This window comes from Pristiophorus japonicus, chromosome 8 (genome assembly GCF_044704955.1).
Source record: "Pristiophorus japonicus isolate sPriJap1 chromosome 8, sPriJap1.hap1, whole genome shotgun sequence".
Taxonomy (NCBI): domain Eukaryota; kingdom Metazoa; phylum Chordata; class Chondrichthyes; family Pristiophoridae; genus Pristiophorus; species Pristiophorus japonicus.
In genome coordinates, this window is record NC_091984.1 from 45699622 (window position 1) to 45714190 (window position 14569).

A 14569-nucleotide genomic window follows, 5' to 3' on the forward strand; every position below is an offset into this window, starting at 1 on the left:
TGTAAATAGTTGGGGTCCCAGCACTGATCCCTGCAGCACCCTGCTGGTTACTGATTGCCAACCCGAGAATGAGGTGCGTCGAGGAGGCGGGAGTTCGAGCAGCCAGAGGCCTATAAAGGTCGGGAGTCGGGGAGTTCGAGGTGCATCGAGGAGGCGGGAGTTTGAGCAGCCAGAGGCCTATAAAGGTCGGGAGTCGGGGAGTTCGAGGTGCATCGAGGAGGTGGGAGTTCGAGCAGCCAGAGGCAAATAAAGGCCAGGAGTCGGGGAGTTCGAGGTGCGTCGAGGAGGTGGGAGTTCGAGCAGCCAGCGGCCTATAAAAGCCAGCCGGTGCAGCTGCAGCAGGGTGAGAAGACAAAAAAGAAGTGGAAAGAAATCGAAAGGTGACGTCACAGCCAAGGGGTAAGTGATTGGCTGGTGATTGGTAAGTAGTTGTTCATTTTCTTTTCTTTATCCGTAATTAACCTTTAGCATTGTTGTTGCCAATTTAAGTTTATCTAAGGGTTAAGTGATGGCAGGACAGCTCGGACACGTGTTATGCTCCTCCCATACTATGTGGGAAGTCACTGACGCTTCCGGTGTCCCTGACAACTACGTGTGCAGAAAGTGCATCCACCTGCAGCTCCTGACGGACTGCATTGCGGCACTGGAGCTGCGGGTGGATGAACTCTGGAGCATCCACGATGCTGAGAATGATGTGAATAGCACGTTTAGTGAGTTGGTCTTACCGCAGGTAAAAGGTATACAGCCAGATAGGGAATGGATGAGCAACAGGAAGAGCAGTGCAAGGAAAGTAGTGCAGGGGTCCCCTGTGGTCATCTCCCTGCAAAACAGATACACCGCTTTGGGTACTGTTGAGGGGGATGACTCATCAGGGGAGGGCAGCAGCAGCGAGGTTCATGGCACCGTGGGTGGCTCTGCTGCACAGGAGGGCAGGAAAAAGAGTGGGAGAGCTATAGTGATAGGGATTCAGTTGTAAGGGGAATAGATAGATGTTTCTGCGGCCGCAACCGAGACTCCAGGATGGTATGTTGCCTGCCTGGTGCAAGGGTCAAGGATGTCCCGGAGCGGGTGCAGGGCATTCTGAAAAAGGAGGGTGAACAGCCAGTTGTCATGGTGCATATAGGTACCAACGATATAGGTAAAAAACGGGATGAGGTCCTACGAGACGAATTTAAGGAGCTAGGAGCTAAATTAAAAAGTAGGACCTCAAAAGTAGTAATCTCAGGATTGCTACCAGTGCCACGTGCTAGTCAAAGTAGGAATCGCAGGATAGCTCAGATGAATACGTGGCTTGAGGAGTGGTGCAGAAAGGAGGGATTCAAATTCCTGGGACATTGGAACCGGTTCTGGGGGAGGTGGGACCAGTACAAACCGGACGGTCTGCACCTGGGCAGGATCGGAACCAATGTCCTAGGGGGAGTGTTTGCTAGTGCTGTTGGGAGGAGTTAAACCAGACTGATTCCTGGGATTGCAGGACTGACAGATGAGGAGAGACTGGATCAATTGGGCCTTTATACATTGGAGTTTAGAAGGATGAGAGGGGATCTCATAGAAACATATAAGATTCTGACGGGACGGGACAGGTTAGATGCAGGTAGAATGTTCCCGATGTTGGGGAAGTCCAGAACCAGGGGACGCAGCCTTAGGATAAGGGGTAGGCCATTTAGGACTGAGATGAGGAGAAACTTCTTCACTCAGAGAGTTGTTAACCTGTGGAATTCCCTGCCGCAGAGAGTTGTTGATGCCAGTTCATTGGATATATCCAAGATGGGGTTAGATATGGCCCTTACGGCTAAAGGGATCAAGGGGTATGGAGAGAAAGCAGGAAAGGGATACTGAGGGAATGATCAGCCATGATCTTATTGAATGGTGGTGCAGGCTCGAGGGGCCGAATGGCCTGCTACTGCATCTATTTTCTATGTTTCTATGTAATTCTAGCAAATTTTTCAAATATGACTTCCCCTTTATGAATGAATGCTGACTCTGCCTGACCGAATTTTGCTTCTCCAAATGTCCTGCTAGTGCTTCTTTAATAATCGACTCCCAACATCTTCCCAACCACAGATGTTAGGCTAACTGGTCTATAGTTTCCTGCTTTTTGTTCACCTCCTTATTTAAATAGGGGCGTTACATTTTCAGTTTTCCAATCTGCTGGGACCTCCCCAGAATCCAGGGAATTTTGGTAAATTACAACCAATGCATTCACTATCCCTGCCGCTACTTCTCTTAAGATCCTAGGATGCAAGCCATCAGGTCCAGGGGATTTATCCGCCTTTATTCCCATTATCTTACTGAGTACCAACTCCTTAGTGATTGTGATTGTGTTAAGTTCCTCCCCCCCACCCCCATAGCCCCTTGACCGTCCACTGTTGGAATATTGTTCGTGTCCTCTACCGTAAAGACTGATACAAAATATTTGTTCAGAGTTTCTGCCATCTCCATGTTTCCCATTACGAATTCCCTGGTCTCGTCCTCTACCGGGCAAACATTTATTCTAGCCACTCTTTTCCTTTTTATATACCTATAGAAACACTTGCTATTTGTTTTTATATTTCATGCTAGTTTACTTTCATAGTCTATCTTCCCTTTCTTAATCATTTTTTTAGTCATTCTTTGTTGGCTTTTAAACGCTTCCCAATCTTCTGTCTTCCCACTAGTTGGGAGGACAGAAGATTGGGAATAATTGGGAAATGTTAGTAAACCCAAGTGTAGGAGTGAAAACCTTAATCGGGGGAAAAGTAATTTGGTAAAATTAAAACATAAAGCAAGAAAGGCTAAGAGAAATGTTTTAAGGCGTTCATGGTAGAATAGCTGAATCCCACATTCCAGCAATTAGGCTGATACACAGAACAACGGGTCTCACAAGGGCTAGGACTAAGGTCAGAGAAATTCTCTGAGGAGACAACACTTCTTTGAGCACCCACAAGATTTATATAGACAGCTCACATAAATAATGAGCTTGAGGCCGCCATGTTCCAGTTTCATGAGATAACAGAAACAAGGCCCCTTTGAAATGAAATAGCCAGATGGATCTGTCAAGGACACAGTCTGAGCACTAGCCTGGGAACACGTTCACAGAAATGTAACACATAACCTATAGGGGGGCTTTTCCCTAGCAACAGTGGCCATAACTGAATGTAGCAATGAAATCATTAGGAATTACTATAACTAATGAAATTAATGTAACTGTAGTAACCAATGATATTGCTGTAACTGTATTAACCAATGTATTAGTAGCAGGTGGGCAGGGACTGGTGGCAAATAACCAATGGAACACTTCCCCTCGTAGTTTCACCATTTTGACTGTATTTCGACTATATAAAATGTAATTGCGCAGTCTGTCCCACGAGACCGGCAATTGGAGCACTTAGTATGGGTACTGATGCAACCGGTTCTCCCTTGATTAATGAGATTTTAGTAAACAATTCTTTTCTCTGTATACGGACCTTTGTGTAGAGTTTTATATTTTTAATATTCCACTACACCAACCAATTAAACAGCTTGTTCAACCCACCTCCACCGCACACCTCCAAACAACTTTCACAAACTGGTTTCAGTGGTCATAGCAACGTAAGAATTAGGAGCAGGAGTAGGCCATACGACCTCTTGAGCCTGCTCCGTCATTCAGTAATATCATGACTGATCTTCGACCTCAACTCCACTTTCCCGTCAGATCTCCATATCCCTTGATTCTCCTAGACTCCAAAAATCTATCTATCTCAGCCTTGAATATGCAGAACAATACACGTGCTAGTCAGAGTAGGAATCGCAGGATAGCTCAGATGAATATGTGGCTTGAGCAGTGGTGCAGCAGGGAGGGATTCAAATTCTTGGGGCATTGGAACCGGTTCTGGAGGAGGTGGGACCAGTACAAACCGGACGGTCTGCACCTAGGCAGGACCGGAACCAATGTCCTAGGGGGAGTGTTTGCTAGTGCTTTTGGGGAGGAGTTAAACTAATATGGCAGGGGGATGGGAACCAATGCAAGGAGACAGAGGGAAACAAAAAGGATACAAAAGCAAAAGACAGAAAGGATAAGGGTAAAAGTGGAGGGCAGAGAAACCCAAGGCAAAAAACAAAAAGGGCCACTTTAGAGCAAAATTCTAAAGGGTCATAGTGTATTAAAAAGGCAAGCCTGAAGGCTGTGTGCCTCAATGCGAGGAGTATTCGGAATAAGGTGGACAAATTAACTGTGCAGATAGCATTTAACGGATACGATGTGGTTGGTATCACGGAGACATGGCTCCAGGGTGACCAAGGCTGGGAACTTAACATCCAAGAGTATTCAACATTTAGGAAAGATAGGCAGAAAATAAAAGGAGGCGGGGTGGTGTTGCTGGTTAAAGAGAAAATTAATGCAATTGTAAGAAAGGACATTAGCTTGGATGATGTGGAATCGGTATGGGTGGAGCTACGGAATACCAAGGGGCAGAAAACGCTAGTGGGAGTTGTGTACAGACCTCCAAACAGTAGTAGTGATGTTGGGGAGGGCATCAAACAGGAAATTAGGGGTGCATGCAATAAAGGTACAGCAGTTATCATGGGTGACTTTAATATGCATATAGATTGGGCTAACCAAACTGGAAACAATACGGTGGAGGAGGATTTCCTGGAGTGCATAAGGGATGGTTTTCTAGACCAATATGTCGAGGAACCAACTAGCGGAGAGGCCATCTTAGACTGGGTATTGTGCAATGAGAGAGGATTAATTAGCAATCTTGTTGTGCGAGGCCCCTTGGGCAAGTGTGACCATAATATGGTGGAATTCTACATTAGGATGGAGAAGGAAACAGTTAATTCAGAGACCATGGTCCAGAACTTAAGGGTAACTTTGAAGTTTTGAGGCGTGAATTGGCTTGGATAGATTGGCAAGTGAAGAGATTCCTCCTCATCTCAGTCTTAAATGGAGCATGCTTCCCAACACAGCGAAGTATATACAGGGTACTAGTATAACGTAACATACACAAATTAAGTAATTCATATAAAGATCATTAAACTTAACCATATAGTTGCCTCTATAGTGTTACAATTTCTGTAACAGTACTTCTCCAGAATAGGGTTGCCAACTCTGGTTGAACCATATTTTAGGAGGTTTCATCATGTAACTAACTGCCTGCCTGCAACCACCATGCTCCTGCCTTTGGTCGTGCAATGTATCAATCGGTCAATAATTGCAGCGACAATACTCACAATCCTCTGCACTCCAGGATCTCCAATATATATTGCATAGTTTCAGTGGAGCATCAAGGTCGCATTGCATCCTGGGTGCATTGCAGCCTTACTGTTTGTTGTGAGACTGGCCAGAACGAAACCGGAGAAGAAAATGTCCCTGTGATTATTCCCCTGGGTTGCTCACAGGAGTGTCCAGGAGATCCCAGGACAACTCTACTTCAGAAACCTATCTCCTTCTCAAAGGTCTATTTTAATCCTTCCTTTTACTTGTGGTTCTTAATGAATTTTGTTGGCTGTTTCTTTTTTAGTTCATGACTTTAAGGTTGCTGGTCTGCTACCTCTACCATTGGCTATGATACCCGCTTAAAAGCATACATCTCTAACTTGTTCCAGTTCTGACGTAGGGGCTTCGACCTGAAATGTTGTTTCTCTCTCCACAGAAGGGTATGGGAACAGTAGCATAGTGGTAATGTTACTGGAGTAATCCAGAGGCCTGGACTAATAATCCAAGAGTTCAAATCCCACCACGGGGAATTTAAATTCAGTTAATTCAATAAATCTGGAATAAAAGACTAGTATCAGTAATGGTTACCATGAAACTATTGGATTGTTGTAAAAACCCATCTGGTTCAGGAATCACCCGGTCTGGCCTTTATGTGACTCCAGACCCACAGCAATGTAGCTGACTCTTAACTGCCCTCTGAAATGGCCTAGCAAGCCACTCAAGGACAATCAGGGATGGGCAATAAATGCTGGCCAGCGATGCCCACATCCTGTGAACTATTTAAAAAAAAAGATGCTGCCGGACTTGAATATGGGATGGATATTGGGACTGCCCTGACACTCCATTAGCAGCTTCAGATTTGCTGCTATTTTTTGCTGTGTCGTTTTAGTTCTTCAACAAATTTTGGCATAAATTTTCCACTTGATGATCGGAGCAAAAAAATGCCATTCATTGCCAATATCACTTATTAGCTAATTCCGAGCCAGTCTTCTACCATTCTGGTTCTAACAACAGTTTTAAAGTATCAGAAATAAAATGGGAGACAACTGAGACATTGGAGCCAATGCCAATATCCCCCTTTATAACACTGCATTAGGTGGTAATTTAATAAATTTACATTTTAATTAACTTGCCAACTGTCTGATTTAGTCTAAATGATGTTCAAAGACCAGTTTGTTAATAGGGGAGAAAACATGTATGATACTGAAAGAAAATCTGAGTACATATATAACTGCTATCAGCTACTGTCAGTCTGATGCAATGTTTTCTATTACGTGTTAGGCAAATTAGTTAGCAATGGAAAATTTGCTAAATGCTGTTGTCTTTTTGCCTTCGTAGTTGGATCGTCATGACGACAACATTCAGTGATGATGGTTCTAAGGTAATTCAACGGTCCACAGATGTTCTTGAAACAGAAAACAGAACTAGCTCCAGGGAGATCGATGTAGTATATGAGACTGAGAGAACCTGCAGCTTTATCTCCGATCATGGTTTTAAAAAGGTTTGTATCTCTTGGATAATTTTATTAGATGCTTCCTGTCAAGCACTGTATCTAATTTCGCTCCCTCTTTGTGAGGGAGGCTTTAACTCCGTGACATCCATGGAAGCAGGGACTAAGAGTAGGAGCTTAATTGTAGCCACAGATATGTATCCTCCTATGGTCCAGTGCAAAGGAAGGAGGAAGATTCAGAAAGCAGTCAACCTGTCCTTCAGAGGGCTACTGCTGCGCACTTCCAAATGGCTGTTACATTAGCTGATATTTGGGAGTAGATACTGAACATATTTCTCAATCCCCACAGGTGGCTCTTCAATTTCCTGATGAACTTCTCATCGATGCTTCTGCCATTATATCAAAACTGGAGAAAAACACCAATGCCAAGCTTTTCATATTGGGTGACACATCATATGGCAGGTATGAATGAATTTGATATTCGCTGCATCTTGTTTCTGAACAATGAACAGTACGCTTCAGCGGAGTTGGTATTTTAACTGGGCTTTGAGGGGTAAATCGTGCATCTGTCAGGATGAAGTCGTAAATTGTCTATTGAAACCTTCATTGTGACTTGGATAAATGCAAATGTCTCAACAGTAAAACGTTTACTTGAGATATTAGACCAGATAGTCTAAATATATTCTGCTAGTGGCTACTCTAGAAATAAGATAGTATGAACAGTTGGATATCCTGATCTGTCACCTTTTTAGAAAGTTGGTTTGAATCCTGCCAGGACTGAGTAAGATAGAAAGTGATAAGGGATACCTTCTCTTACTTAATGGTGTGAGTCATAATGAAGAGAGATTGGATATTGTTTATGTGGTTTCCAGTTGAGCTATTGCCAGCAGCCAAATATTGAACAGAGCAGTAAATGGTGGCAGAGTGTTGCAGTATCGTCCAACATGATGTCCCACGGTGCAAAGTGGCAGGGGTTCTTGCCCATAATCTCCACGTACTGAATATGCAATATCAGCTATGTTGTTTGGGAGAAGTAGAGAATAGAGGCTAGGGACATCCCAAAATGAGTGAAGAAGAATCAAAAGGCGAGTTAGCTGAGGCTTCCAGCAGTCAAAGAGTAGTGTATGCCTTGAGAAGGTCTGAAAAAATAGACAATACCTCACATCTTGTTTTTTTTTTCCAAAGACAAATCTTTCCATGGCCAGGGTTCAACACAGGAATGGACAGATGTTAAGACTTGAGTATTGATGGGTCACAAATTTGCATTGTACGTTCACGTTTTTATCTTAGTGCCAAAATACAATATTTTTATCTCTTGGAATGTGGGAAATGCTGGCAAGGCAGTATTTATTGTCCATCTCTAGTTATTCGAAGGGCATTCACTGAGTGTGGAACTGGATTCATACACTGGCTAAACCGGGCATAGGTGGCAGGTTCTTTTACCTGAAGGACACCAGTTATGTTTGACAGTGCTCCAGCAGCATTCATGACTATTACAGCTAAGAAATTACCACACTTAATGAATCAGTTACACAATTTTCCATGGTGGGATTTGAACTAGTAACATTTCAGTTACTAGTCCAATACCATAACCACTCGGCTACTGTGCCTAAAAATAACTTTTCTTCATGATGTGTAGTTGTTCATATTCACAGACATATTCCAAAATATTTTTGAAAATCTCTTGTCTATTGTGTAGCTGCTGTGTAGATGAAGTTGCTGCTGAGCATCTTGAGGCTGACAGTATCATACATTATGGAAGAGCATGCCTCAGTCCTTCCATAAGGCTCCCAGTGATGTATGTGTTTGGACAAAAGCCAGTGGATGTGTATCAGTGTGCTGCCTCCTTCCGAGCCCTGTATCCAGACAAGTATACCCATGTTATAATCCTGTGTGATGTCATCTACTCGTATGTACTTGGTAAGAGTTTCTTCCTCTTTACTCTCTTCCCTCTTTTATCTTGCGCTCTCTTTCTCCTGCAGTATATACTTAGAAACAGAGATCTGCTTACAGTGAGGACCATACTTCTGGACTTGATTGCATCTCGCAGTCTTTGTTGATAATGTCAGTGTATTGTATCCCCTATCCTGAACTGCAAGTTGTGAGCTGTTGGGGAAGAAATTTATAAATGAGAACCCACCTGAGAGTTTAAAAAAAATGAATGCTGTACGAACAGAAATTGCTTTCCCAGTGATTGCTTTAAAAAAAATAGAATGTACTTTTACTTTTCCCACCTTCCTCTTGTTGCACTTTTACACACATTGTCAGATACGAGGACTAATTGGCCCTTAGTTCCCAACCCTTCTGTGCTGTAATATGCACCTGATTGCTTCAAAGTATTTTAATAAATTATTTAATAGAAGACAGTTATCACATCAATTTCATTCAATTTCCAGTTACACAGAGCGCACAGGGGTCCCAATATACTTATGCCATAAGTTAATGGCCTTGCTGATGATGGCAAGGATGCTTTAAACAACCCAGTTGGTCCTACTTACATACAAATCAGCAGCAGTGACCGAGATGGAGAATCTAAAAAGCTCGGTTGGATGTAGCTGGGTGGGACCACTGCCTTCAAGAACCTGAATCCAAAACTGTATCTGTTTAAAAAATATATATATTGGATGCATACAAGTGCATAACATAATTTCTACCTCTTGCTTTGTCTAACTATCCATTATGCAGCCCTCTCTAAGGCACTTGTTTGATCTTTTATTAGAAGAACTACGTCAGCTTCTTCATCCAGAGTATGAGCACCTTGTTGATTCAGTGATTTGTAGTGACAGAAATGGAACAACGGATCCATGCAGGACTGATGGCTTTCACAGTGAAAGTGTTGATCCTGGTTCTACCCTCGGATCTTGCAGCCATGCATGCAACCAGCCAAGCCATCAAGTTATTTCTAAGTTTGGCCGGCGCTTCACCATCTGTGCCAACAGTGATGTGAAAGACTACAGTATGTTCTACATTGGACAGGAGAGCCTGACACTGACTAACTTTATGATGACATGGAATCAATGTTCCTTTTGCTCGTTTGATCCAGTGAAAGGGGTTGGGAGACAGGAAACCCTGAATGTTAACAGGGCTTTGATGAAACGATACTACATGATCGAAAGAGCCAAGGATGCTCAAGTTGTGGGGATTTTAGTGGGGACTCTTGGCGTTGCCGACTATCTTTCTACAATTGACCATCTTAAATGGATCGTCAAGCAGGCTGGCAAAAAAAGCTACACCTTTGTAATGGGTAAACTGAATGCTGCCAAACTGGCTAATTTCTTGGAGGTGGATATATATGTGCTTGTAGCCTGTCCCGAAAACTCTCTGCTGGATTCCAGTGAGTTTTATAGGCCAGTTATAACGCCATACGAGATGGAGGTTGCTTGCAATCGAGCAAGAGAATGGACTGGAGAGTACATTACTGACTTCAGGGACCTGCTTCCAGGTGCGTATATCTGCACATCCTCATAGGTGCACGTGTGGACATCGGGGAAATGTGTGTGAGAGCGATTTAGCCTTAAGGTCACTTTTTATATTACAAAAATAGACATAGCCATGATTTTATCCCCTCATTTCCTCTCTTTCCACACCCCTCCCCTTTGACTAGCTCCACAGTGAGTTTTGCAACCTTTGTCATGTTGCGGGCAATCACTTTTCACTTTGGCAGGGCTAAGAGGTTTGCAGCCACTGCATTTCTGCTTACCTGCAGCCTAATCTAATTTTTTTGGTACAGCAACAGACTAGAAAATAAAAACAGAGAATGCTGGGAATAATCAGCAGGTCAGACAGCTTCTGTGGCGAAAGAAACAGAGTTGCTGTTTCAGGTTGATGACCTTTCTTTCATCAGAACAGACTCAAGAAATTTGCTATTGCATTTTAGTTAATCTTTTATGCTTGCAGGAGGTCAGTAGTGTTTGGGAATAGAACACTTTTCACAACCAATTCATGCATGAACTACATGTTGATCTGGTATAATGCAGGCCAGATGAAGAGTAAAGCTCCCTGTAGTCTACCCAGCAAGATACTTTAAACCCACACCCTTGATTTTACCAGTATGAATATTGCCCTGTTGGCTATCCCTTGTGATGTGGCAAATTAGACTTGGACTATGATAAATTAATCTTCTGCATACCCACAGCCAGTGGTTTGAGACTGCCCAAGCTCATTACTTGAGCAGTATGTAACGGAACCAACCAGGGGGCAGGCTATCTTAGATCTGGTCCTGTGTAATGAGACATGATTAATAAACAATCTCCGAGTAAAGGATCCCCTTGGAATGAGTGATCATAGCATGATTGAATTTCAGATTCAGATGGAGGGTGAGAAAGTTGGATCTCTAACCAGCGTACTAAGCTTAAATAAAGGAGACTATGAAGGTATGAGGGCAGAGTTGGCTAAAGTGGACTGGGAAAATAGATTAAAGTGTAGGAAGATTGATGAACAGTGGTGTACATTTAAGGAGATATTTCACAACTGTCAAGAAAAATATATTCCAGTGAGGAAGAAAGGGTGTAAGGGAAAAGATAGCCATCCGTGCCTAAAGAAATAAAGGACGGTATCCAATTTAAAAACAAGGGCATACAAAGTGGTCAAAACTAGGGGGAGGACAGAAGATTGGGATGTTTTTAAAAGCCAGCAAAGAATGACTAAAAAAAATGATTGGGAAAGGAAAGATAGACTATGAAAGTAAACTAGCACAAAATATAAAAACAGATAGCAAGAGTTTCTATAGGTATGTAAAAATGAAAAGAGTGGCTAAAGTAAATGTTGGTCCCTTCGAGGACAAGACTGGAGAACTAGTAATGGGGAACATGGAGATGGCAGAAACTCTGAACAAATATTTTGTATCAGTCTTTACGGTAGAGGACACTAACAATATTCCAACAGTGGATAGTCAAGGGGTTATAGGGCGGGAGGAACTTAATACAATCATAATCACTAAGGAGGTGGTACTCAGTAAGATAATGGGACTAAAGGCAGATAAATCCCCTGGACCTGATGGCTTGTATCCTAGGGTCTTAAGAGAAATAGTGGCAGGGATAGTGGATGCATTGGTTGTAATTTACCAAAATTCCCTGGCTTCTGGGGAAGTCCCAGCTGATTGGAAAACTGCAAATGTAATGCCCCTGTTTAAAAAAGGAGGCAGACAAAAAGCAGGAAACTATAGACCAGTTAGCCTAACATCTGTGGCTGGGGAAAATGTTGGAGACCATTATTAAAGAAGCAGTAGCAGGACATTTGGAAAAGCAAAATTCGGTCAGGCAGCGTCAGCATGGATTTATGAAGGGAAAGTCATGTTTGACAAGTTTGCTGGAATTCTTTGAGGATGTAATGAACAGGGTGAATACAGGGGAACCAGTGGATGTGGTATATTTGGACTTCCAGAAGGCATTTGACAAGGCGCCACATAAAAGGTTACTGCACAAGATAAAAGTTCACGGGGTTGGGGGTAATATATTAGCATAGATAGAGGATTGGCTAACTAACAGAAAACAGAGTTGGGATAATTAGTTCATTCTCTGGTTGGCAACCAGCAACTAGTGGGGTGCCGCAGGGATCAGTGCTGGGACCCCAACTATTTACAATCTATATTAACGACTTGGAAGAAGGGACTGAGTGTAACGTAGCCAAGTTTTCTGACGATACAAAGATGGGAGGAAAAGCAATGTGTGAGGAGGACACAAAAAATCTGCAAAAGGACATAGACAGGCTAAGTGAGTGGGCAAAAATTTGGCAGATGGAGTATAATGTAAAGTGTGAGGTCATGCACTTTGGCAGAAAAAAATCAAAGAGCAATTTATTATTTAAATGGAGAAAGATTGCAAAGTGCTGCAGTACAGCGGGACCTGGGGGTACTTGTGCATGAAACACAAAAGGATAGTATGCAGGTACAGCAAGTGATCAGGAAGGCCAATGGAATCTCGGCCTTTAGTGCAAAGGAGATGGAGTATAAAAGCAGGGCAGTCTTGCTACAGCTATACAGGGTATTGGTGAGGCCACACCTGGTGAGGAATACTGCATGCAGCTTTGGTTTCCATATTTACGAAAGCATATACTTGCTTTGAAGGCAGTTCAGTGAAGGTTCACTAGGTTGATTCTGGAGATGAGGGTATTGATTTATGAGGAAAGGTTGAGTAGGTTGGGCCTGTACTCATTAGAATTCAGAAGAATGAGAGGTGATCTTATCTAAACATATAAGATTATGAAGGGGCTTGACAAGGTGGATGCAGAGAGGATGTTTCCACAGATGGGGGAGACTAGAACTAGGGGGCATGATCTTGGAATAAGGGGCAGCCCATTTAAAACCGAGATGGGGAGAAATTTCTTCTCTGAGGGTTGTAAATCTGTGGAATTCGCTGCCTCAGAGAGTTGTGGAAGCTGGGACATTGAATAAATTTAAGGCAGAAATAGACAGTTTCTTAAACGAGAAGGGGATAAGGGGTTATGGGGAGCGGGCAGGGAAGTGGAGCTCAGTCCATGATCAGATCAGTCATAATCTTATTAAATGGCAGAGCAGGCTCGAGGGGCCGTATGACCTACTCCTGAACAGCTATGTTGGCTAGCTTCAATCTAAGACAATGGAGCTGTGAGGACAGTTTGTTGACCATCCAGCTCCTCAAAATGGATATGTTCTATGTTACTAATCTTCCCCTCCTCGCTGTGTTTTTTCCTTCAATAATCCAGACTGGTGATCTTAACCACATTGTGTCCTTGTGGAAAAGCTAGGTTAAAATTGACCAGCAACAATCCTCATTATATGTCACAATGATTTTCCTGTTCTGCTTCACAGGTTCCTGCTGCCATGTTGAATTTCCAGATGAGACCTTCAATGGTGAGGAGACTGATGTCTCCCTAATAACTGGAGGCCTACGAGCAACCCACCTGCCAAAGTCAGAGTGGCAGAACAAAGCATCGAGCACATCTCTGATCCACAGGAATGATGCTTTAGCAGTAACACAGTCACACTCAGCAGGTATAAATCCTAATATTTAAGTTATATTTGAAAGATTGAATATCAGCATCAGTACTTGGGGAGGGAGAAGGTGTTCTTTTTTCTGTTTTCTCCCTTTTCTGCTCTCAATGGTCTATCCACACTTCACATTGTAATCTGCCCAAGAGGCAGGCAGGTGATTTAGAAACATAGAAACATAGAAAATAGGTGCAGGAGTAGGGCATTCGGCCCTTCGAGCCTGCACCGCCATTCAATGAGTTCATGGCTGAACATGCAACTTCAGTACCCCATTCCTGCTTTCTCGCCATACCCCTTGATTCCCCTAGTAGTAAGGACTATATCTAACACCTTTTTGAATATATTTAGTGAATTGGCTTCAACAACTTTCTGTGGTAGAGAATTCCACAGGCTCACCACTCTCTGGGTGAAGAAGTTTCTCCTCATCTTGGTCCTAAATGGCTTACCCCTTATCCTTAGGCTGTGACCCCTGGTTCTGGACTTCTCCAACATTGGCAACATTCTTCCTGCATCTAACCTGTCTAAACCCGTCAGAATTTTAAACGTTTCTATGAGATCCCCTCTCATTCTTCTGAACTCCAGTGAATACAAGCCCAGTTGATCCAGTCTTTCTTGATATGTCAGTCCCGCCATTCCGGGAATCAGTCTGGTGAACCTTCGCTGCACTCCCTCAATAGCAAGAATGTCCTTCCTCAAGTTAGGAGACCAAAACTGTATACAATACTCCAGGTGTGGCCTCACCAAGGCCCTGTAAAACTGTAGTAACACCTCCCTGCCGCTGTACTCAAATCCCCTCGCTATGAAGGCCAACATGCCATTTGCCTTCTTAACCGCCTGCTATACCTGCATGCCAACCTTCAATGACTGATGTACCATGACACCCAGGTCTCGTTGCACCTCCCCTTTTCCTAGTCTGTCACCATTCAGATAATAGTCTGTCTCTCTGTTTTTACCACCAAATTGGATAACCTCACAT

General features: G+C 43.2%; 1 protein-coding gene across 1 annotated transcript in view; it reads left to right on the plus strand.

Moving 5' to 3' along the window:
- Window positions 1-14569, plus strand: part of dph2 (diphthamide biosynthesis 2) — a 33058-nt gene that overhangs the window by 11207 nt on the left and 7282 nt on the right. Inside the window, exons 2-6 of the mRNA XM_070886060.1 lie at window positions 6515-6677; window positions 6976-7088; window positions 8326-8546; window positions 9346-10068; window positions 13414-13596. Of these exons, the coding sequence (XP_070742161.1) occupies window positions 6525-6677; window positions 6976-7088; window positions 8326-8546; window positions 9346-10068; window positions 13414-13596 (1393 nt within the window). The 5' untranslated portion in view covers window positions 6515-6524. The remainder of the gene's footprint in view (window positions 1-6514; window positions 6678-6975; window positions 7089-8325; window positions 8547-9345; window positions 10069-13413; window positions 13597-14569) is intronic.